Consider the following 25,107-nt stretch of genomic DNA (forward strand, 5'->3'; position numbering starts at 1 on the left):
ATGCTAGTGTTATGACCTTTGATTAGTATTTATTGAATGTTTCCATTTTGAGTGACGAGGGAATCATTAGGAAATGCTCAATTTTTAGTAAAAGTATGTAGATGAGTATTTCCATAAAATTAATGTTTTAGTCCATAATAGTAGGTGGAGTATTTATAGCTCTGATTTATAGGGTGCTTGTTAAATATTTTATATGTGATTTCTGTAAGCCAGCAACTTTGTGAAGGTTCGGTAATATATCCCCTCTTTACAATATGGTGTGCAGACTTAGCTCATAGTGCCAGGCTTAGGATTTGAACTTAGGTCTCTCAGTAGCTACAGGTAGCAGTGTTCTCACTCTACTTTTCTGCCTCTTAAATTAACACTTACGTTGTCTGGAAAACTCACTTCTGATGCACACTTTGCTTTCCCAGTGACGCTGGTTAAATGAGGTGTTAGTATAATAAGGTGCTAATTGAATGGTGCATAGAGCAAGTGCAAAAGAAATTAAAGAAGGAAAGAGGTGTGTCCTGAAATCATCAGGGAAACTGCTTGGCATAGTCATGGAACCTTAGATCATTCAGTTAGTGCTGTGGAAGCATTGTGAATACTGGACCTAGTAGGATATACGGATGCAAATAAAAAACAAGGGGAAGACAGACAGAGGATATTTCTTTTGGAGTAACGAATTATTAGATGTTTAAAAGTGTTGTGTCTATCCTGAAAGAAGCAAGGCAGCCTCACGTGAGTAGAAGAGAGAGTGCATATTGAAGGACGGTAGGTTGCTACCTAAAACAAGCTCCGTTTAGGCCATGCAGCGTTTAATTGCTTCTCTGGGTGCCAAGACCAGTGGCATTGTGGGACTAAATGCTATTTAGGAAGCTTGAATTCCAGTGGCAGCGTTCAGTTGTAAATTCCTATAGTAGAGCATTGGCATAGTCAGAGGGAAGCTCTGACCCTGCGCTTGTTGTCTACCTCTTCGTGTGCTGCCCTGAGCTTAGGCTGTCATTCCACACACTGCATTCGGATCTGTAGTTAATGTGCAGTACTCACTACAACTTCTGTTGGGTTTCTGTGCATCTGTTTCATGGCTTGCACCTGTTGCTATCTCATCTGGTCCTCAGGTGGCTCCCTAGGTTGCCTGTAACTTCTATCATTTTGTGTGTAAATATGAGATATCTTGGGGATGAGATTCATTTAAAAATATAAAGTTCAATTATGTTCTTTAAGCACATAGCCTTAAAAGTGATTGCACAGTATTTTTAGTATAGCTGCATTTTGACATTAAGTCACCACATGAAGCACATATGGAATATTCTGTTAATGGAAATATGTTGGTGCTAAAAACATCTCATATTTTGGGGTACTTCAGGTTAAATTTTTTCTCATTTTATTTTTCATTCATTTTATCTGAATAGGTGTTTTGTACCCAACGAGGCCAAAAGAGGGAGTGGGATCCCCTGAGACTGGAGATACATGTAGATGGTTATAGACAGCATGGGTGCTGGGAGTCAAACCTAAGTCCTTTAACTGCAGAGATATCTCCTCCTAGCCTGTACATCTGTATCATTCTGAACTCTTACTATCAGCACCCCTCTTCCCTCCATTTCATTGACACTTGGTTTTGAGAAGACATTTTTAACACACTTACTTATCCCCCCCCACCCCGTGTGTTTTTGTATGCCATAACATGTGGAGGTCAGAGGATAGATCATGAGAGAAATTTCTTTTCCTTCACCTGTGGGTTAAGGATTTGGACTTTTCTTTGTCAGACTTTGTAGCAGGTGCCTTTAATGGCTGCTTGGCCCTTGGTGTAAGCCTCAGTTTTCCAGTCCGGTATTTGCTAGTTGTGTACCGTGACTTCAGTGCTCACCTCGGATCGTCAGTGAGCCTGTTCTCTTACATACTTGTGTCTACTACTGCCTCCTGCTGCTTTCTCTCTCGGAACCTCACCATCCTCAGACCTCTGCTTCATGGCACGGCCCAGCACCAACTGCTGTGGCCACCCTTACGTGTGCTCCAGGGCTTTCTTCTGCTGTGTTACTGTTCATTGTATCTAACACAATAGAGTGTATTAGTTATAATTTATTTGTTGACTTCATTTGCTCAAGCTCTTAGAAAGGAAAAGGGAACTCATCTCTTTTGCTTGTTTTGCAGCCGCATCCCTAGCACAGGAAGCAGTAGCTGCTCAATAAATGTCTGCAGAATGTGCTCGTGTCCTTGTCCCTTCTCCTCAGCAGGATATCCATCCATGAAGATTAGAAACATAGCTTCTTACTGATTTACATGCTGAAATTAGATCATTAGTTTCATCTCTGCCCCCTCCTTTGATAGGAAGTCTTATTTTCACTAGTGCAGTCACCACAGTGCAGCATGTAGATCAGCACTCCTGGCTTGTTTCTGTGCTCTGCAGAAAACTTAGTCTCCGATGTCACAAATCCCACTGTATTTTGTTCTGTTTGTTTTACACCTTCATTTTGTATATATAGGTATATGATCCTGTAAGAATTTGCCTGCATATGGGGTATAAGGTGTGGTGTTTAGTTTCTTCTGGAGAATGCTGCAATTGACAAAGCTCTCCCTCGCATGAATTCCTTCCCATCGTTCATTGAGCAACCCTAAGTCATCAGGAAGATTAAAAAAATTCATTTATGCGTGGGTACATCAGAGTCTCCAGAGTTGGAATTATAGGCAGTTGTGAGCAGCCCACTGTGGGTGCTGAACACCTAACTTGGGTCTTAAGAAAGAGAAGCAAGTGCTGTTAACCTGTGTCAGCTTGCCAGTTCCCAAGGAAGACCTTGTATCTATCTATGGTATTGTGTTGGAAGTGACAGGAAATGACTATGGAAGGGTTATCATGAAATCCTTAAAGGTATGTCTGTACTCGTGATGGTTTTCATTAGAAAGTAGGAGCTCCAGCTCAGTCCTTCAGTCTTTGGCATCCAAATTTTGTTCTACTTATGTCTTTTAAAATACATGTTTTATTTATGTGTGTATGAGCTTGTTAGTGTGCACATGTATGTGCCGGTGCCCTGGGAAGCCAGAGTATTCTACCCTCTGGAGCTGGAGATACAGAGGGCTGTGAGTCACCTGATGTGGGCGCTGGAAACAGAATTCCATTGGATGAACTCCAAGGGCTCCTGATGGCTGAGCCATCCCTCCAGCCCTCCATTTATGTCTTATGCATACATACAACATGTATACTCACAAACTGAAAATAGCCTGCGAATACTCTGTATTTTTTTCATGAGGACTGCAAATAGAAGCAAAATGGAATAGGGGAAAATAAGTTCATATCCTTTCTCCCAGCAATAATAGTGTCTGAGCTGGGAATGTTCTTCAGAAGGTAAATAAGATACTTGGGAATCTTTTAGGTTCAGCACCAAACATTGTCTAGAAGGATTAAATTGATGATTGATTATTAAGCATAGGAATTGAAGCAGCATGTCCAGATGCTCTGACCAACTATCCTTCAAGTATAGGCTTAATATTGTTGTTAGGTCTATTCTGACTTAATTAGGAGTGATGGATTTTAGTTGTTCTGTAGCACAAATAATAAAAATCCAGAGACAGATATTGGGGTTCAAGAAAAGCAAAGCAGCCAATCCACTAGAGAGTTCTTACGTCTACCAAGGCTCAGACAAACAAAGGGGCCATGTTGTCCTCAGCATGACTGCAGACTGCAATGCTCTCCACCAAACCTCAGACTGCAATGAGCTCTTGTCTCCTCCTGTCTTATATACCTCTCTCCACCCAGCCATATCACTTCTGTCTCCACCTCCCTCGTGCTGGGACTAAAGGCCTGTGACTCCCAAGTTCTGGGATCACCTTTGTGTGAGCCCTGTTTCTCTTTTTAGACAGATTCAATCTTGAGTAGCCCCAGGTAGCCTTGAGTTCTGGGATTAAAGGTGTGCACCACCACTCCCTGGCCTCTAGTAGCTTAGCTCTGCACTCTGATCCTCAGGTAAGCTTTATTTATTAAAACACAAATAAAATATCACTGTATTATCTATTCTGTTGTGGAATGATACTATTTTTTCCTGGGTCAGGTGTATGATGAATGGTTGATAAATACTGAGCCTATTTGAATATCAAGCATGCATGTGATTATGAAAATGATATAGAAAGATGCAAACTTCTTATTGTTGATGAACTATATTTGTGTATATGCTTTAACCTGATTTGGGTTTATTTTTACATGGAATACACAGTGAATTCTTACCAGTAAAAAAATCAATATAGAGGTTTAAGATTTTCCTCTGCCTTAACTGCTACTGTACTGAATGATGACTGAAGTCACATTGTGAATTCTAAAAGCAGATAATTGATGACATTTTAAAGTAGAACAAAAATCCCACTTGGAAGCTTAGACACGGAGGAGAGAGAGGGAATGCCATGGTAGTCCCCAAATCAACTTCTTTTGGACTTAAATACTAGTGATGCCTTTGAAATCTGGAGGTGTGATCTTTTTTTTCTGTGTTCCTTTGGTTGTATTTTTAATGCAGGCATCCAAATAATAGCTCCTGGTGTCACCTGCAAAGCTTAGAGACGTGGCCTTGTAGTGCCCAGTTTTTATATTTGATTCTAATTCCAGCGGTGTGATTTCTTCAGTTGTGGCAAATACTGTTACTGTTTTGATGATCCTGGGTACAGATTTCAAGTTAGGTTGTAAATGATGAATCAAGGGAAGATGATTTGCAGTGACTCCTTCCCCACACTTATCACTATTGCATGATGGTGGCAACCCAAGATGGAGGGAGGATTGCTCTCAGGGCAGAAGGCAGCTGTGGGTTAGCTGGTGGCTGTTGCTGTTGCTCAAGCTCATGTGTGTGAGCTCTGGTCACAGAGGTGCAGTCTGGGTATGTAGTTATATTTTTATTTTCTGTAACTTACAAAGCTGTGACATTCTAGAGTCTTGCTGGCCTGGGATAAACTGTTCCTAAAGGGCAAGCTAATTCCTCGTGGTAGCATATGATTCCCTTGCGCACCTTTCGGATATAAGGCTGCCTATCTAGCGTAGCCAAGTACCTTATAGAACTCTCTCGGACTGAGCTGCTACCTCTCTCTAACTGAGCTGATAACACTCCAGAACCAGGCTTCAGGTGAGCAGGGGCAGGACTTGCATCTTGAATCTGTTGAAATTATTTGAGCCAGCCAGCCCTAACCTACTTACCTCACCCTAACATCATAAAGGCATGTGCCATTCCTTTCTTCCACTCATTGTGCCTTCAAACCGACCTTTTTCTAAGCAGCCTTGGGTAGAGCCGCATGCCCTTTCCTTTTGGGCATAACAGGCTAGCCAGCCCTCCCATCCCCCATTCTCTCTCTTTCCACTCTTTTTTTCTTTCTTATTTTCTTCTCATGTGATAGTATGTAGCTGTATAGATCAGATTGACCTGGAATCTGCCTTTAAGCCATGGTTGGCCTTGAACTTTTTATTCCTCTGCGTAAGCCTTCCCTGTGTGTGGGGTATGCATCTCCACACTCAGCTAAACTTTGCTTTTTAAAGCAGTTGTCTGTGTCTTGTTTTTTATTGTTCTCAGTGAAAGTAAATTTCTGCATATACAGAACACGATATCAGTTGTCCCCTAGACAACTTGAACCTTCTCACACAAGCCCAAAGTCAAACTGGGTAGGAAGACCCTGGATTCTCACATGTCCACTGTGGACAGTGTAAGCTCATGGAAGCCGCTCTTCAGTTAAGATAGTAACTGCTTCTCTTTGTTTGGCTTAGCTCTTGGAGGAAGTGGGGTCTGTAGTAGAAATGGGGAAGAACAGTGATGGCTTTAACTCCTGGAGAAGGTGAGCCCGAGCACACAGGAAAGCTCAACAGTGCAGCCGTCACTGCGGAAGGCATAGAGCTGGGTCCCTCATGGTGCTGCTTGTGACTTGGAGTCACTCTCTGAGTTTCTGCTGCAGAGTTGGTTATCAGACTTTGTTTTGAAAGCTCCAGAACCTTATCTATTCTACTGTACAGGCTAGAATGCTTCAGGAACAACATGGGAAGAACAAATGTAAGTGCTCGCTGAAGAAAGAGATAGAGCTTTTTGCCAAGAGTATATTATTTTAAATGAAAACATAAATGAAGAAAGAGTTGGACAAAACCTATAGATTTCATTTCCATTAAATATCAATTAAATTTTAAGAAAGGAATTTCTTGCAGGACGTTTATAGCAACATAGAAATAGAAACGGCCTTTGAAGTTTACCTTAGAATCTCTGTTGTCTAAACTGCTTTTCTTAGTGTAGGAAGCACAGATTTACTTACCGTGGCATTATTTGTAGCTAAATAGTAGGGGTAACCTTGCTCAGTACCTTTCTTTTCTAGATCCCTCAAATAATGAAACCTCATTAAATATTACAACTTACATTTCTGTGAATGTCTGAAATAGAAAACATATATTCTTATCATAGATGTGTTAAGTATGAGTATTCTAGAACAATTTCATTTCAGAGCTAGCTCAGTGAAGCTGAGTCCTTCACCTTTCACTGATTTCCTTTGATGCAGACCTCTCCCTGTAGACAGAAGTTTTCTGTCCTGTCCAGTCCTGCAGCTGTTTAGTCCCAACAAAACACACAGAGGCTTAGTTATAAACTGTTTGGCCCATTAGCTCAGTCTTATTATTAACTAGCTCTTACAACTTAAATTAATTGATAATTCTTATCTTTGTTTAGCCACGTGGCTTGGTACCTTACTCAGTGAGGCGTTCTCATCTTGCTTCCTTCCTCTACTTGTGGCTAGTGACTGCATTTCTGCCTTTCCTCTTCCCAGAATTCTCTTAGTCTGGTCATGCTGCCTATACTTCCTGCCTAGCTGCTGGCCAGTCAGCATTTTCTTAAACAAATACAAGTGACAAATCTTTACAGAATACCAGAGCATTAACCCACAGCATCTCTCTATTTCTCTCTCTCTTTGGTAGTTGCTAGTCTGCTTTGGATGCTTTCAGAACTAGTAGATCTTTCTCCATTTTCCTTCTCTTATCATTGTTTGCTATTTTGTCTCAGATTTTGCATAAATTTTTCTTTTTCAGTCAGCCATGTTGGATCTTATTATTTTATTTAGTTCTCAAAATTCCGCCCTTGTGGTATATGATGTCCATAATAGACAGCCTTAATGAGTGTGGTGTGTGCTGTCCACTATAGACAGCCCTAGTGACTGTGGTATATGATGTCCAGTATTTTCAGCCCTAGTGAATATGGTATATGATGTCCAGTATAGATAGCCCTAGTGACTGTGGTGTGTGTGCTATCCTGTATAGACAGCCCTAGTGAGTGTGGTGTGTGCTGTCCTGTATAGACAGCCCTAGTGAGTGTGGTGTGTGCTGTCCTGTATAGACAGCCCTAGTGAGTGTGGTGTGTGCTGTCCTGTATAGGCAGCCCTAGTGAGTGTGGTGTGTGCTGTCCTGTATAGACCGCCCTAGTGACTATGGTATGTAGCCCTAGTGAGTGTGGTGTGTTCTGTCCAGTATAGACAGCCCTAGTGAGTGTGGTATGTGCTGTCCTGTATAGACATGCCTAGTGAATGTGGTGTGTGCTGTCCTGTATAGGCAGCCCTAGTGACTGGTGAGTGCTGTCCTGTAGACAGCCCTAGTGAGTGTGGTATGTGCACTCTTGTATAGAGAACCCTGGTGACTGTGGTATGTGCTGTCCTTTATAGACAGCCCTAGTGACTGTGGTATGTAGCCCTAGTGAGTGTGGTGTGTTCTGTCCAGTATAGACAGCCCTAGTGAGTTTGGTATGTGCTGTCCTGTATAGACAGCCCTAGTGACTGTGTATATTGTACCATATAGCTATAGTGAAAAACCTATGGTTTCTTTCTTTACCCCCTCTTTTGGTGTTAATTCGTAAAATATACTTTCCTGCTCAAAACGTGTTGCTGTGGGGTTCTCATGTACCTTCCTTCCCTTTCTTTTATTTTTTAAAAAATAATCTTTGTTTTACATACCAATCCCTGTTGTCTCTCCCTCCTCTTCTCCTGATCTCCCTACCTTCTTCTCTCCCCTCACTCCCCAGCCATTCTTCATAGAGGGTGAGGTCTCCCATTGGAAGTCAACAAAGTCTGTCAGATCACTTGAGGCAGGACCAAGACCCTCTTCCTTGTGTCTAGGCTAAGCACTTCCTTGTCTTTTAAAGGAATAATTTCTCAGTTACTCCCTAACTTCTGGGAGAGAATAAATGTCATTTGTCACAACCAAAATTTTGTAAATTGTTATGGCCAGGGGAGATGCTGTGCAGTGCAGCTCAGGCTCAGAAGATGGACCTGAGTCAGGTGAGGTGGACCGTATGCATCAGCTCTGAATCCACAGCTTTCCTCTCGGAGAGGCCACGACTGGTTCTGGTGTCTTTTATGTAAACTTTGCAAATGGTTTAGTGCAGGTTTTGTATTATATGGCTGGAGAGATAACATGGGAAAATCTGAGGGGATAAGGAGAATACGAGCAAAAACCGAATAGAATCATGAAGCTTATTTGCTGGGGAAAAAGGTTTAAAATAATATAGGAAGGTTAAAATCAGGAGAAAACTTTGAAATAGTGAATCTTATGGTAAATTTCACAGTTACAAAGCACTAAGTGTACATCATTGTGTTATGCACCTGTGCTACTCCTGGTTACTATTTTAAAAATGTTTTTAATTGAAATAGAATTGTATTACTCCCCCTCCTTTTCCTCTCTCCAGCCTCTCTCAGGTACTCTCTGTCCAGCCCATCCCACGTCCAAACTACACTCTTTTACATTGACTATTATTGTTATATATGTACTTGCATTTATATGCATATATGATTATACATGTGCACAAATATATAAACACAATTTGCTGATTAACTTTTTTTTTGTTTGTGAGTATGTGTTTTAAGGCTGACCACTCTACACTGACATCCAGTAAGGAGCTTATCCCTGGGAGAGGCTGCTTCTCCACCTCCCAGCAGTCATTCTTTGCCTGTAATTCTTTGTCTAAAGATGGGAGTCCATGAGAATTTCCTCCTTCAAGTTAACAAGTCCATGATGTTGCTGCTGTACTGGTCTTGTTAATGCAGTCGTTTTTAGGAGAGACTGTTCTGCCTCAGACTTCCTGTATTTTGGCTCCTCCAGTGTTTTGCCTCCTCTTCTGCAGTGCTCTCTGAACTTAGATACAAGAGCTGTGATATAGATGTATGACTGGGATTGGGCTCCTCACAGTCACTTGCTTGTGCATTATGTCCAGTTGTGGTTTTCTGTGAATTGCTGTAAAGAAAAGCTTCTTTGGTGGTGACATGTGATAGTGAAACTTACCTGCGGTGTAAGGATAACATTTAGAAGGCAGTGAGGAATTGTGCTGGTGTAGCAAAGGCTGTAGTAGATTCTTTTCTAATGTCCATGATCTCATTAACCCTTGGGCAGTGTCTAGGTTTCCAGTACCTAGACAATTTCTTCTCACCCACGAGGAATGGCTTAGATCAACAAGACAGCTGACAGCAAAGGATTGCACGGTTGTGGAGAAAGAGGAGCCCTCATTCCCTGTTGGTGGAGATGAAATTGGTGCAACAACTCTGGAAATCAGTATAGGGAAGCCTTAAAAATCTAACAGTAAATCCATGTGTGACCCAGTTTTACTACACCTTGGCATATGTGTGAAGGAGCAGACAGTGCTCTCCTCAGATGTTTGTTCAGCAGTGGTCATTGCTGCTCTATTCACAGTTACCAGAAAATGGGAATAACCTAAATGTCCTTCAGCAGATGGAAGGCAATGCTTTAAAGTTGGTACATATACACAGTGGAGTACTGTATAGCTGTAAAGAAAAGGAAATACTGGAATTTGTAGGCAAATGGAGGGAACTAGAAAAGATTATATTTAGTGAGGTAACCTAGACCCAGAAAGGCAAATGCCACATCTTATTTCTCACTTGTGGTTCCTAGCTACAGATCCTCAGATGTGAGTCTGCAACATGGAGTAACCATAGAAAATAGGACAATACAAAGGGACCATTGGTTTGTGTGTGTGTGCGCACACACTGAAGGCTGGTGTGTATGTGTGTGTGTTGGAGGCTGGATTGTGTGTTTGTGTGTGTGTCTGTGTATGTGTGTGTGCTTGAGGCTGGTGTGTGTATGTGTGTGTGCTGGAGGCTGGTGTGTGTGTGTATGTGTGTGTGTGTACATGTGCAGGAGGCTGGAGTAGGTGTGAGGGGGGAATAGCAAGATACAAATGAGATAAAATGTGGGGAGGGAGGGTTCCAACAGAAGGAGGGAAAGAGGCCAGTACAGAGGACAGACAGCTCCACAGTTGTTTACTAAAGCCTCAAGTAATCATACTGTTTAATGTTTACCTAAAATTATACATAATGCATATGAGTATATATTTGTGTATATATACATGTATATGTTTGTGTGTGTGTGTGTGTGTGTGTGTGTGTGTGTGCAGATGTATAGCTTAGAGATGTTAAGCTACTTGAAGTGATAATTCTCTCCACAAGAATTAGAGACTAACAAAAATCCTGGTACCAGGCACGAGAAACTTTCTTTTGAATGGTTGGTCAGGGTAGTTTAAGCGACTCCCTGGACAATACAGACTGTTGATAGAGCCCTTGGTTGCCTCTCAGGGGTAAGGGTGACCCTCTTTTACTGAAGATGACACACACTTAGGATCCAGGATTCAGATGATTGGAGCTGGATCTGACTTGAAAGCCTTCTTCTTGCTGTCTAGCTTCCATGGCACCAGAAAATACTATGCAGGCTACCAAAGGAGGGGCGCAATTCAACAGTCCTACCTAGTTGTGGTATCTGTGAAGCACAGCAGTGACCAGCATGGCAAGGTCATAAAGATGCTGGAACTGGCAGTCACTGCCAGTGGCAGCAATCATTGATTGCTCTGTTAACAGAGCTTGAAGGTGCAAAGGATTAAACCACAGTTATTTCTGACCTCTGCGCACTGAGGAGCAAGTAGAGACAAGGAGGTAAGTTGTGATGTAGCACATTAATATTGCAGAGTGATATTTCATACGCGGGGAGAAGTGACTCCAAATTTGTTCTAGAAATCACCTATAGACACTGAGGTTTGACGGCAGTTCAGGTTGATGCTGGAGAGAGAAGCGTGTTACTGTGCTGTAGTAATTCCTGTAGGACTGATGAAGATGGTGGCCCTTTAATCAGGGAGAGGTGCAGTGCTGATGGGAAACTGTCTACAGGGAGTGTGTCTAACAGGGTCAGTCCTGCTTGTGTTGAATTTTTGTACTTACAGGACATTTAGGCAGAGATGGTAGTTGATTTCATTTTAAAAATGAACTGTTTTGTTATATGAGTATTTGTCTGCACATATGTGTATGTAGCTCATGCCCAGTGACTGTGGAGGTCAGATGAGTGTGTTGGGTTCCCCGCAGCAGGAGATGGTTGTGAGCTACCGTGTGGGTGCAGGGAATCAAACCTGGGTTCTGTGGAAGAGCAACCAGTACTTTGTCTCCTGACCTGATAGTTGATTTTACACCCACATGCACACACACAAACACACTTTTCTAGACACAAGGTGCTGGGCTAGTATCAAGGGCCAAGCATCAGATCAAGACTGACATTTGCATAGAGGTAAAATTGTGAATTATTTTATTAAAATGATTGGTGTGGGATTCCCCTCTGTATGTTATGAATACCATTGGTTAATAAAAAAATAACAAAACTGTCTTGGGCCTGCACAGGGCAGAATAGAGATAGGCGGGGAAAACTAAATTGAAGACTGGGGAGAAAGAAGGCGGAGTCAGTGAGACGCCATGTAGCCCTGCCAGAGACAAACACTGGACAGAACCTTGCTGGTAAGCCACAGCCACGTGGCTATACACAAATTACTAGAAATGGGTTAAATTAAGATGTAAGAGCTAGTCAATAAGAAGCTAGAGCTAACAGGCCAAGCATTGATTTAATACAGTTTCTGTGTGATTATTTCTGGGCTGAGCAGCTGGGAACAAACAAGTGATGCTTGCCTTAGATCCAGAACTCTAGTGTTGTCCACACCAGGGGCCACTGTGTATGTCTAATACAGTGAGCCATGGATGGGCGTTGGCCAAGGAGTCAGAGGAGGGGTGAATGAATTCCTCTTCACAGGGCAAACAGGATGTGCCATGTCTCCGAGGAAAGAAAGCCAGAGTGGATGCGTGTGAAATGAAGCTGAATATGTCGGCAAAGATCAGATGGTGTAGGGCCTCACTAGCAAGGAAGCATTTCAAAATTTATTCTGTAAACAGCAAAAGCCACTACAGGGTTTTGAATTTTAAGCAGAGTACCATGACATTAGTGTGTGTTTCTTAGCAATCACTGTGACTGTGTGGTAGGGAATGTTTCCAAATGGACTCTGAGGGGCAAGTTAGAACTCAAGCCTGGTGATGCTGACGGTCTGAACTAGATACCAGTGAGGATGGCAGATGGAAAACCAAAATGGTAAACAAGTGAGACTAGATTACTGCTGTTTATCAGGGCATCACATTATTATTGGAATGTTTGGGGTGGTAGAGAGGGGGAGAGGAGGAGGGGAGGGGGAGAGAGGGAGGGGAGAGAAGGGTATGGGAGGGGAGGGGAGAGGATAGTTAGCTAAACCTCCGAGTTTCCCAACCCAGAAGACCTGGGCTCAAGGGAAGGATCCCCAAAGGACAAGCAAAGTGCTTGGCAGACGGGTATCTGGAAAAGACGTAAGTCAGGAAGTGGGAGTTTAAGGAAGAAGAACTATTTCAATTTCCCTGTCAAAGAACAACTGAGAAATGACTGAGCGATAGTAAGGACACCGCAATTTAAAGAAATAATTAAAGTTATCAGAATGTTCTTTTTATGTTAGTGATATAATAGTAATTTTTTAAGTAAAGTGCTATAGAAATTTGCATATTCAGTGTAAATGCTAAGTTTCATTTAAAAGAAATTCTCTCTGTATAAGTATGTGCATATATAGTAGAAATATTCAGAGAATACACAAATAATTTTATGTGAATGGAAAATTTCTTCGTTTCGCTGTATAATTTTCAAATTATATAAGCATTTATTTTAATAAATGAATAAATGTTATTTTAATTATACTAACATTTTATTTGTATCTTACTTATTTTTTTAAACACATTGTTTTTAAAATGCTGATCTTCCCTGAGCTGTAGTGGAAAACTTCAGTGTCTATTATCACAATTTTGTGTTTAAGATAAGTCTACTTTCAGTCATCTTAGCTGATTATTTTGGAATTTGTGGTCCTGTTTCCATGTTACATGGCTCTATTGCTTTTAGTAGATTTATTTATTTGTGATTTTTTTCGAGACGCCATTGATTTTTAGAATACATGAGCAGAATATAAGAAATCTGTTCCTTTTCTTCCCTGTTCATAGCTGCGCACATTTCTTGACATCCTGTCTAGTACAGCTATGCTGACTTTGGCTTGAACAGTATTTAATGTTTGCATTATTATGACTGACTGCTGTTCATTGCCCTGACATGTATTCTGTAACAGAGTTTTTATGTTCAGTTTTGCTACTGGAATGTACTTGTTAAAAGTGGCTTTGATTTTCTGTAACGTTAATATTATTTGTTGATAAATATTGTTCTGTTAGGTTTATTTCCTTGATGAGGTGGTTCTCTTACTCTTGTCCCCCGTTCTCACTACGCTGGTTTCCCTTTTGGCGTGGTTGTTATCGGATCTCTTTCCTCGTCCTCACCCTCATCCCCCTGTTGAGCTCTGTGTCCTGTTCCAGCTGCAGGGCTATCTCAGCTCAAGCGCTGTGTAAGGAACAGCCTGTTTCCATGGTGCCTTCACCACATGGTTTCTTGTCCTTGTGCCTTTTGCTGGAGTTGGCACAGAGGGTCATGATAGAACGTGTGGAGTCTGTGATGGCCATTCCTGCACGAGCCTCCAGAATGTCCGCAGCGAGGGACCGAGCCTTTGACGTGTGGATGACATGTGAGGTGCAGCCGTGGTAGGTTCCTTGTCACATGGTTCTTCTGGCTGCTGGGTGCCCACTGCGAGGGAGCGCTCTCGCTGGCGCAGTCTTAAGTACCTGTTGCTTCCTTGGACTAACACAATAATTTTTGGTTTTAGCCATCTTTTATTTTGGGGGCGGTGGTTTACTTCTTTGCTTTCTTTTACTTAATTTGTGTGCTTATAAGTCTTTTCTTTGATGTAGGAATTTGGTCTGGAATTCTAATTATTTGATCTGTTTCATGTATTAGCTATCTTTTTTTTTTTTAAATTGACTTTCTCTTATTTTGAGATAGACTGTTTTATTATCTTTTAAGCCATTGTATATTAAAACAATTCTCTTGTTATTGGATCTGTTCCCACCCTGCTCTTGTTTCAGGGCTGCTTATATTTTTCTCTGGCTTTGAGGATTACTAATGGTAGGTTTTAGAAATGCTCTTCTTTGTGCCTATTTCTTTTAAGTTACAGCATTGATTTGCTGACTGTGGCCTTGCCTTTCCTCTTCCTGCCTACTCTTTACTGTGTGGTGATCACTTCTTCACTTATGTGTGCCAATGGACCCTGTGAAGTTGACTAGTAGTTGGGCATCTTGGATGAGGCTTACATACCTAGAGAGAGGTTTCAGTTCTACCGTAGGGTAATGTGGCAGGGCTGTTTCGTTAGGAGAGCCTGTGGTGTGTGTGTCTTTAGATCTTTTATTTTCGACTGTTCTGATATCCTGGAAGTTCCTGGAGTGTAGGACTGCCCCTCAGTACTGTGGTTTTCAGATTTGGGCAGAAACACAACTTTCCCTTGACTTTCTTTCTCAGTGTGTCATGAACTTGCCTCTGTTGTCCACTGTCCGGCCTTTGAGAGTCTCTAGAGAAAGCTGTCTTCCGCTGGGTTAGGACAGGGCTGACACTTGTCCCTCGAGAAAGCCTTCTGTGTTCCACTGGGCCAAGACAGGGGTGCCACTTGTCTCCAGAGAAAGCCTGCTGTATTCCTCTGGGATGGGACAGGGTGCCACTTGTCTGGGGCAAATTATGGGCAGGGGAAGGGATTGGGAATCCAACAGTTTTTAATTTAATTTAACTTTGCTAGCTCTTCTGCTTCTACCCCTTTCTCTTGCTCCTGAAGTCACCCGATGTTGTTTGCAATTGTGTCACATAAATCTAACCCCATTTTTCCTCAGACTTCATGAGAATTCAGATTTCTTGGTCCTGAAAAGTGATTTATGCACTTTTATTACTATGAGGCTTCATCTTGTGGACTCATTCTTGTGTTTATAACCATGGAAAGAAATCTCTTCATGTCACTTGGGGACATAGTGCAACTGTAATTGTGACGTCAGTCCACCCTGTTTAACCAGAAATCTGTTAGATGACAAACATGACCTTTGTCAGTTAGCAATAAAACCATATTGCTAATTGACAGCTCTTTTGTTAGTCTTATGAATATCATACTTATCCATAAACTCTGCTTTAACTTAAATGTCTTTCTACTTATTTTCACCTTCACTTCTGATATTATACCTGAGGAGCTGGTGTTTAATGATAAAGAATTTAGGAAACAAAAGAGAGAGGAGGCTGGTGAAGATGGCACCGGCTTGCAGCAGTGCCCGCAGATGTCACACAAAGGGTGTGTGAAAGCACCGGACACAAATTTTCCTCTTACATATTTGCTCCTTTGAGTATCAGGCCAGCTTGTTAAATGGAGTCCTCTTACCCTCCTTTACCGAGGAGGAAACCAGGGTCTAGAAATACTACATACTCCACCCAAGCCAGTGCAGCTCAGCAGGAAGCAGGACGTGCAAGAGTAAGCATGTCATAGCCTGGCTGCAGGGCTCGCAGTGTCGCAGAACTGTGTGCACCCTGCATCCCTGTGCTGCTGGGATGCTTGCTTTTGGTGGTGATGGAAAAGTTTTCATTTTCTCCTGTGGTGGAGACTGATCGGCCTTGTTTGTCTATTATCACTTATTTCTTTAGACATTATTTATCATATAATCTACAAGCTTTAAAATGCAACTTTCGTAACTTTCTTTTTCTTGATTGATAGTAAGGAGAGGTTGTTGCTTCAGACTATTTTGGCATATCCTAAAAGGCTCTTGTCTGCTTATCAATGGATACATTTCTGTGATCCTTTGTAGCTGAGCTGTCTTGACTCAAGGTTTCCTGCTTTCCTGTTACACCGTTGAGCATATGGTAGCACTCTGGCAAAATGGTGAGCTCTAGAAAAATGTTTCTTTTTTAGATACAATCAAATACTAGTTATTCTGAAGGGGAATGACTCATATTTTGGTATATTTATAATAGGCATTTAATTCAGAGATACTTAATAATTAGCTGTTTAGTCTTTGAATACATAACATCTCTTTGATTTTGTTCTGAGGAAGAAACTTAAAGACAGGTACCTTATTAGCTCATATCCTGCATTAAGACATAAATAAATAACCAGCTTTATAGAATGTACCTTACTTCACTCTGTATCCTTTTAACTACTTCAATTTATGCCGGAAAGAATCAGATTTGTCATTTTACTGTTATTAAATTTGAACAGATTGAATATGGTTATCATTAGTATACATGTATAGTGATATATCTTGAATCTATAAATTTACTTGCCTTGTTCAACAAATAAAAATTATTATGCTATTAAGGCAATTGCATGTTTGTTTTTAATGGATCTAGTAATTAGATTTAAAAACATTTTTGCAGATTTCTTTTTAAGAATTCTTACTATTTTGAATGATGAATGAAGTTTTCTTGTCTCCAAGCCCTTAAAAAAATGTTTCTTGTGTTGAAACAGAGTCCTTTGACTTGTAGATTCCAGCTTCCTCTAGAAGGAGAGGGGGTGCTACTGAGGATGCCCTCTGCTCCAGCCCATCTTTTGTGGACTGGCGCTGGCTTCTGTGGCGGGCGGTGATCTAGTGCCCCACACCCCCAGTAAGACTCAGATGTCCTATAGTTCATGCCTTCTCGTTATACCCTTATCAGCTCTTCATATAACTTTGGCTTCTAAAAAATGATGTAGAAGTGTAGACAGTGTAATTCCACAGAAAAATGTGACTAACTTTCATGACCATTTAAGTCCTTTATCATGTCATTTAAATCATCCATCATACTCTGTCCAGTCTTAGTAAAGATCGTAACGATGGAAGTGCTAGTCTGTATCGTGAAATTCGCTGATTGGCTTCACCTCAGGCTTGCTCAGGTTAGTGTTGGGCAATAGGAAGTGCCGCCTTTGTGGAGAAGCCCTTATCCTTCACATCCTATATATGGCAGTGGTTCCTGTTCTCTCACATGACCTTTCCGTTCATGGCCACTGGACCAAGTAGAGTTTTATCAACAGTGTTTACAGTTTGAATTCTTTTAATAGAGCTCACCCTCTTGAGTTTTTTCTCTTTTATTTTAATGAGCAGTGAGGTAAGACACCTTAAGAACCATCTCTACTTGGAATTAGAATTGTCAGTGCAAAATTAAAAGCATAACCCAAAAGTATTAGTAAGAATTGTTGCCTGCTCATTTTCCTTCTGCTGATGAATCTTTAATTTTTAAAATTAAAATATTGAATTGAGGGGACCACATCCCAGACAAAGTGACTCCTAAGTTGCTTGTGAAAGAGTAATTTTTTCTCTTTATGTGTTACACATCTGACTGTGATTGATGGCCTTTGTAAATTTCCTTCCATTGGATTTTTAAAAATTATTTTTTAAAATTAAAATTTGGAAGAAACTGTAATCTAAAAGTGGATATGCTTTAAAATTGAAAATATGGAAAAATGTGCTAATTTTTTAGAGAACATAGATTATTTAGGATCCTCGATTTTCCCCTGCGTTTGTTATGGAGTCCTGTTAGCTGCGGCTGTGTAGTTCTCTCGGTTTCTCTATTTTCTTATTGGCCACACTGAGGTATGTTCCTGTTTTCTCCAAGGTATGAGCTACGCTAGGGGTTATTTATATACTGTGAATTGTGATTAGATTATTACTCATATATTACTAAGAATTGTATTTGTTTCTGATAAAGTGGAGAGAACTCTGTATCTAAAAGGTAATTGCATAAGTATGTTGTAGCAGATAAAAAAGAGGGAAAGAGACAGAATGGGGAAGAGAACTGTGAGAAACGGAGAGACCGGCTGTACCTGGTTGTGAGTTGCCTTCTGCTTTAACCGATCTGTTTTTGCTTTTTCTCATTACAATTTTAACTTCAAAAAATGTTGGTCATTGCTTCCTTCCTCTTTGAAACTCCCAGATTCTAACAGTGTCAGCTCACTTTTGAGAAATTACCTGCTTTGTGTTTTAGCCTTTGGAAATACAGCTCTCAAGTTCTTCAAAATCAGTAGACAAAGAAGATGATAAAGACTCCTGGAATCATGTCACCATGCCACACTTTTGCAGTCTTAAAGCACAGTGAATCTTTAGTTTGGAGTCGGAATGGATCCGTCCGCACTCCACTAGACCCATGTACACACTTTTATTTGGGTACACATATCATATAATACAATCGAATACTTCCCTATTATGTTTTTTTAAATTGACTTTTAGCATTGTTCCCTTTCCCATTATATAATGAATAAAGTATCAGCCCGCCGTTCTGTTCCTTCTGTATTTAGGTGCAGTGCCATGCTTTCATTCCTGACACTCAACTGATTCCTAAGGACCTTAGAAACTCTCTAGCCATCAGAGAGCTTTCGTTTGAGATGCACTGTCTGCGTACAAATGACACCAGAAAGCATACATTTGAGAAAAGATTCTCGGAGAGGGGTGAAACATTTCTTTCCTGATTTTGTTTTGTGATAATAAAGAAAAAAAACTATGAAGCTTTTACTGTAATTCTCCCTCTTGGTGAAAAGACGTGATAAAATACAAGTTAAAAACAAACAAACAAACAAACAAACAAATAGGCTGAAGAGATGACTTACTGATTAAGCTCATTGGTTGCTCTTCCAGAGGACACAGGATTAATTTTTAGCACTCACATGGAAGCTCACAATTGTCAGTCACCCCTGTTCTTGGGTATCTAATACCCTCACACAGACATATATGCAGGCAAAACACTGATGTACATAAAATAAAAGTAAATAAATTGTTTTAAAAAAAATCAACAGATGTTGTTAGAGAGATAACTCAGTGGTTAAGAGAATTTGTTGCTCTTGCAAATGACCCAAGTTTGGTTCCCAGCACCTACATGTGACTCACAATCATCCATGACTACATTTGTAGGGATCCAGTGCCTTCTGACTCCTCTGGGCACCAGGCTTGCACATAGTGTTATGTAAACATTGCAGGCAGAGCCTGAAATTCAATACAATAAATAAATGAAATAACCTGTGTGGAGAGATGTCTCAGTGGCTAAGTGAAGAACACACGTTGCTCTTCCAGAGGACCTGGGTTCAGTTCCCAGAACCCACTGACTGCTTGGTGATGCCTTTTGCTTTCGCAGGGCCCTTCATGAGTCTTAATCTTTCCGGGGAGGTAAAGGATATACAGGGAAGAAGTCCCAGGGAAATTTGTAGAGCTTGGAAGATTAAAACCTCAGAGCTTGACTTTTGAAATTTTAGTTAAGTATTATTTTGTATGTATTTCACAGCCACTTTCCCAGTGGTCTGTAATTGAATTGTTGTATTAGTTTGTTATGATGGCTGCAGCAGATTCCCACAAAAGAGCTAGCTTAAATAACAGATACTGTATGTGTCAGAGTCCTGGAAACTGAAAGTGTAAAGATTTGTCTGAATGGTTCCTTTTAAGGGCCCTGTTTTTCCCCCAAGGCCTCTCACTAGGCCTGGTGCTTGACCACCTGCTCCTCACCTCAAATGCCTCATAGTCTTCCCTTTAAATGTCCTTGTTTTTCTCCTTTAAAACAGCATCAGTTACACTTTGTTATGTGCTGAACTGGATAGTTGTATGTAAATTTAACACAGGCTGGAGTCATCTGAGAGGAGGGAGGGAGCCTCAATTGGGAAGATACTTCTATAAGATAGGGCTGTAGGCAAGCCTGTAGGGCATTTTCTTACTTAGTGATTGATGGAGGAGTGCCCAGCCCATTGTGGGTGGTTCCATTCCTGGGTGCAAGTCAGGAGGAGCAAGCTCGTGAGTGGCACCTCTCTATGTCCTCTGCATCAGCTCCTGCCTCCAGGTTCCTACCCTGTGTGAGTTCTTGCCCCTACTGCTTTTGATGAAGAACTTACATGGAACTTAAGTAACCCATTCCTTCTCAATTGCTTTGGTCATGGTGTTTCATCACAGCAGTAGTAACCCTAAGACTGGCACCAATGGGATTCTAGTATTGGCCAGTTTTAACTAATATCCTTACCCATCCCATTCCAAGCACAGCCCTAATCCAAACAGAATTCCAAATGAAAATTTCTAAGATTCTGGGCCCTAGGACTCTGAAAGTTCATGTGTCTTTTATGCTGGGGAGAATGCAGTGTAACCAGGCACATTTATGTGTCTTTTATGCTGGGGAGAATACAGTGTAACCAGTTACATTCATCTTCAAGAAAAGGAAGACTCACTAAAGATGGGGCTTTTCTTTCCAAGAACTTAGTTGAAACTCTTTCTTGATCCTTACTGCTCTGTTACTTTTCAGAGAAAATTCATTTCATTATAGAGGAAGGAATTTTCTCCCTTCCCTTCCCGCCTTTCCCCCTTCCTCTTTCCCCCTCCCTCCTTTCTTTCTGTTTTTTTTTTTTAAATAAACATTTCTGTTCTAGACCTTAGGGTCAAAGAGTTATCCAATAATTACTTGCAGAAATAGTCTATTTATGATCTTACATAATATATATATATAATATACAATATAATAATATACAATTAAATGAACTTAGCTCTTCTCTTTAAAATTAGCCTGTGTCGCCTCATATTGCAGCAGTTCTCCTGAGCATTGTAAATGGCTGCTCCCATGGAGGACTTCATCAGAGGCGGCAGAGTCTCTGAAGGAAAGCCTGGCTCATCAGACAACAGAGCAGCTGTTTTGTTAAATTAATGGGGGTGTTTTCTTAATAGTGAGACCCCGAGGGAAGGTACAAGGAGCTTACTGCTGGTACTTAGATAAAACCCCAGAAACTAGAATCCCTCCCTGCTGCCCACTGCCATAAAGGAAGGGGCAACTTACATGATGCAAAGTCTGCCCATAGCAGTTAAATCTCAATATACATATTATATAATGCCAGGGTGGGACAGTGACTCACCTTGAAGATGATTTCAATTTTGGGATCATGCAGAATTTGTGGCCACACATTATTTTTTTGTACTTATTTAAGTCCAAAATTGAACCCAGGAATTTTGGTATAATAATTTCCCTTTAACACAAGATAAATAACACAAGAGTGTATTGAAACCCTAGGAATCTTGTGCTTATACAGGTCCTGGCTCACTGAGTAACGTTAAACAAATAACTTCAACTTTCCAGGCTTTGTGAACTTGTGTTCACCATGTTGGTGGTGTTGGACAACAGTTCAGCAGTGGAATCTAAACATTCTGTAGAATAACATCCCTCTCCAGATAAGGATTAAAAAAGGAACAAAATTCTTCACTCTTGGAGATCTTTAGAAAGATAGAGAGCTGGTATATGTGACTAGTTAGTTATAAAGTAATGCTAGTTACAATACCATGCATTCTGTGAATGATATGGAAGTAAGATTAAGTCATTTCAAACATTGCTCAGGGTAGGGTTGAACTAATTCTGAGGAGCTGTGTTGGTGGTACGTAGGTGAGTGGGAAGGAGAAGGCAAGTCACTGAGGAACATCTGTTTATAAGAAGTAAGGGTGTTTTTGAATGGCAGCACACAGTTATTAAGGGTGTCAGCTCTTGTTCACATAAAAATGTTCTACTTTTAAGTTTTACTTGACACCTATATTTATAGTCAAGTAATCTTATATTTCATTTTGCATTTGCAATAAAAAATTCAGGAATAAACAACGGCAGCTTTAAAATAGACTTAGACAAATATGTATGGGGTAGAGGTTAAAATAATAGCTTTTGCATAACTAATTAACTGATGTTTAATTAAGTTTATGGTTTCTAAATCTGAAAGTATATATTTATTTTAAGTACACTTTAGGTTTTTCGCATTTGAAAAGATCAGTTATTTTATGTCAGTTATTTCTAGAAACTTTTAGAATAAAATATCTTAAAATGTGCTAATATATTAATATAAATTATTAAGTGATAAAAAGCATTAAATATATTCCTCAGATTTCTATATTTCCCATGGAATCAAACACAAGCGTATACATATACATGATGTGTTTATCTCTCTCCCTTCTCACATGCACATACACACATGTACTGATTGCTGGCTAGTATAATTGTTAGGTAAATAGCTGAGGGAACTAATTAATTAATATTTTAATTTCTATGCATGTGTATATACACACATAGGCAGATATGCCTCTGTTTAATCTATTTTGTATAGTTTAAGAGTTTTCCAAGATAGATGCTACAAAATACATAGACACACATACAGATGTACTTATCTCTGTAGCCAAATACATTTGGAAATGTGGAATATTATGTGTATGTCAAAGCCCCCTAATATATAGTTCATTAAAGATTCTGAGGAAGGAAACTAATTTACACTTAGTCTAGCATTTTCAAATGTGAATAAGAAATGTATAAAACTGCGTGCGCACACATCTGCTTTAGTGTGTATAAAAACATGGAAAATAGTGGCTTTCCATGTGCTCAAATGGTAGAACTGATGTTAGCAGTGCAGCAAGAAATGAAGCTTTTGAGGCCGTTTTCAAAATCCTCCGTAGAGGAGCAATAAGTAGCTATGTGTGCCAGGTTGCCTGCTTGAGGGCTCGGGGCCACAGTGCCGTGCTTTAGCGGACAGCTTGACTTCTGGCTGCCCCGTTGCCTGCCTTGTGCATTCCCTTGCTGATTCTGCCCAGTTTCTCCAACCTCTGCTTCTTTGTTTCCATGCCCAAAGAACTAGATATCTGGAAAGTGTAGTCTAGAAACTCAGCATTTGTTCACTTTAGACAATAAATTGTTCAGTTTTGTTTGGTGTATTTATTATATAAGAAAATGTAATGAGGACACATGTTATTTGGCATCAAATTCTGCATCTTGAATTACAAAGAAAACATTTAAACTCAAGTAGAAAACTTGGCTTCCCTTTGGCTTTTCTCTTTTAAGATAAATCACAAGGAACACAAATCCAGTGTTATCTGTTAGTAGAAAAACACTCAGTGACTTGATGTTTAACCACTAACTGGAAGAGACTTGAATTTGAACAGTTGTATTTAAAATGTGTTTTGGCTTTTCTCTCTAGAAGGGACTATTGTATTGTATTGGGCCTTCCCTGATGGTGTACTGTGTCCACTGGTCCTCCAGAACCACCACACAGCTGCTTAATTTCCTGTCTCTTTGATAGCATTAAGATTATGGCTCAGGTGCTGGAGGCCTCTTTTGGTTGCTGGTGTTACATGCGTGTTCTCTCATGATGCCATATGTTTTGTTTACCACTTCGCATCTTTAAAATAACCCATGTGTTCCAAAGAGCTCACTTTAAATTTGAGTTTTAAATTCTGTTAAGTTATTTTATTTAATTAATTAGAAGATATGTCAACACTGACAGTTTTATAATTTAGTAGGCAAGCTGCCTTACCATTTAATCCTTAATTAAATATTGAACCACTTTAACAAAGTTGCCCTCACATAAAGAATACTGAGTAAGATCTGTACAAAAAAAGAATGAAGAGAAAGGAAAGGAAAAAAAAATCCCTCATTAAAATGACCAGCTTTTCTTCTGTAGTAAATTGTGGAGAGTGTGGCAGTGACAGAGTTACTGGAGTTTAGGTAGGTGTGTTAAGGTTCAGCCAGTGTGAGAATTCAAAGTTCTTTTACTGCCCAGTAGTTCAATATAAGACTTTAATGGCGACTTGGAATAGGTCACAGATCTTAGCTGAGTAAAGGTTATGAAGATATTTTGTCACTGTTCAATGGGATATAGTGAAAAAGTTGCAATAATAAATTTTGTTTTTTATCCCAGTATAATAAAATGACAGAAAGCTGTTATGACCCAGTTTAAGTTGGCATTAGAGTTGTCTGACACAGGGACACTGGATTTTGGGATGAAATCCTGGCAGAGAACTTATTCTCAGATGTGTGGATGAAAGTGTAAACTGGCAAGCTTAGTTTCAAGACAGTCGCATCCGTATCTCCCAGAGCACATCACACCGGGTTTTACACGCTGTGCTTGGAGGTGCCTGTTTGATAGCTCCCATGTGCGGCTTCTCTTGCCTTGTGTCTGAGCTCGCGTGTAAATGGGTTGAGTAGTAGGAAGGTGTGTTGATAGCGTTGTTCCTCTCCTAAACAATGTAAAACCTGTTCGTTATTAAAAATTAATGGTATTGATATCTTTTAGTATGCCTATTAGTTTCTTAAAATTTTGTTTCTAATTTTCCTGATTAATGATAGTTAAATTCAAAATTTAATCTCCAGGGAACAATGTATTTTTCAAAGTTTTAATTAATTGCTATGTAAATTGTTTTCCCAAAATGTTTCTGAGGTCAACTAGGTTGATGGAATGAGACTAACTCCACACTGGCTTTGTAGCTCAGGCTGGCCTTGAACTCATGACCCTCCTACTACAACCTGCCTAGTGCTGGGATCATGGGCATATGCTACCATGCCCTGGTGGACTTGTTTTGGTGTTACTAAAGTAAAAGGCCTTAGGAAATAGTCTAGTCCAAAGGTTTAACTTAATTTGAGACACAAAGTACAAAGACCTTACAATTAGATTGACCTTTTGTGTTTCTGGATTTTACATAGAACCTTCTTCCTGGATTTTTATTCTGGGGAATACATTTCCTCAAAGTATTTCTTTTGCTTTTTGTCTGCCTACGTGTACTTGGTTGGGCAAGTTGATAGTGGTGGGGAAGCCATATTGTGCATGAACTTTGAAACCCTGGACCTAGACATCCCAGGGCCTGTATCAGACCAAGATGTAGGGCTGAATTTTCTTTATGTTATTTACATGTGGAATGAATATACTGCCCATGTCATTGTGAGGCAACAGGGGAAGGTCTGATTGGAATCAGTCAGGCCCATTTTATATACTACCATGCTGTTTCTCACTTGTTCTGCATTAGAAACCCGAAGGCTTTCACAGCCTGAGTTCTGGTTGAACGACTTTGATAACGTGGTCAAGCGTATCTACTTATTAGATGTCCAGTATTATATATTTACTATAATATAGTTATTCACTTAACCACAATGTGCCAGGTATTAGGATCTGTAAT

General features: G+C 40.3%; 1 protein-coding gene across 13 annotated transcripts in view; it reads left to right on the forward strand.

Annotated features, from left to right (window-relative positions):
• Positions 1–25,107, forward strand: part of Ssbp2 (single stranded DNA binding protein 2) — a 264,279-nt gene that overhangs the window by 21,981 nt on the left and 217,191 nt on the right. For 5 of the 13 annotated variants that reach the window (XM_048455886.3, XM_048455887.3, XM_085676868.2 and 2 more), the window contains exon 1: positions 13,808–13,881. The exons of the other annotated variants lie outside the window; for them this stretch is intronic. In XM_048455886.3, coding sequence (XP_048311843.3) covers positions 13,823–13,881 — 59 coding nt within the window. In that variant the 5' untranslated portion in view covers positions 13,808–13,822. Of the gene's footprint in view, positions 1–13,807; positions 13,882–25,107 lie in introns of those variants that run through there. 13 annotated transcript variants of the gene reach the window in all.

The sequence above is a fragment of the Myodes glareolus genome, chromosome 15, assembly GCF_982192425.1.
Source record: "Myodes glareolus chromosome 15, mMyoGla1.1, whole genome shotgun sequence".
Lineage (NCBI taxonomy): Eukaryota > Metazoa > Chordata > Mammalia > Rodentia > Cricetidae > Myodes > Myodes glareolus.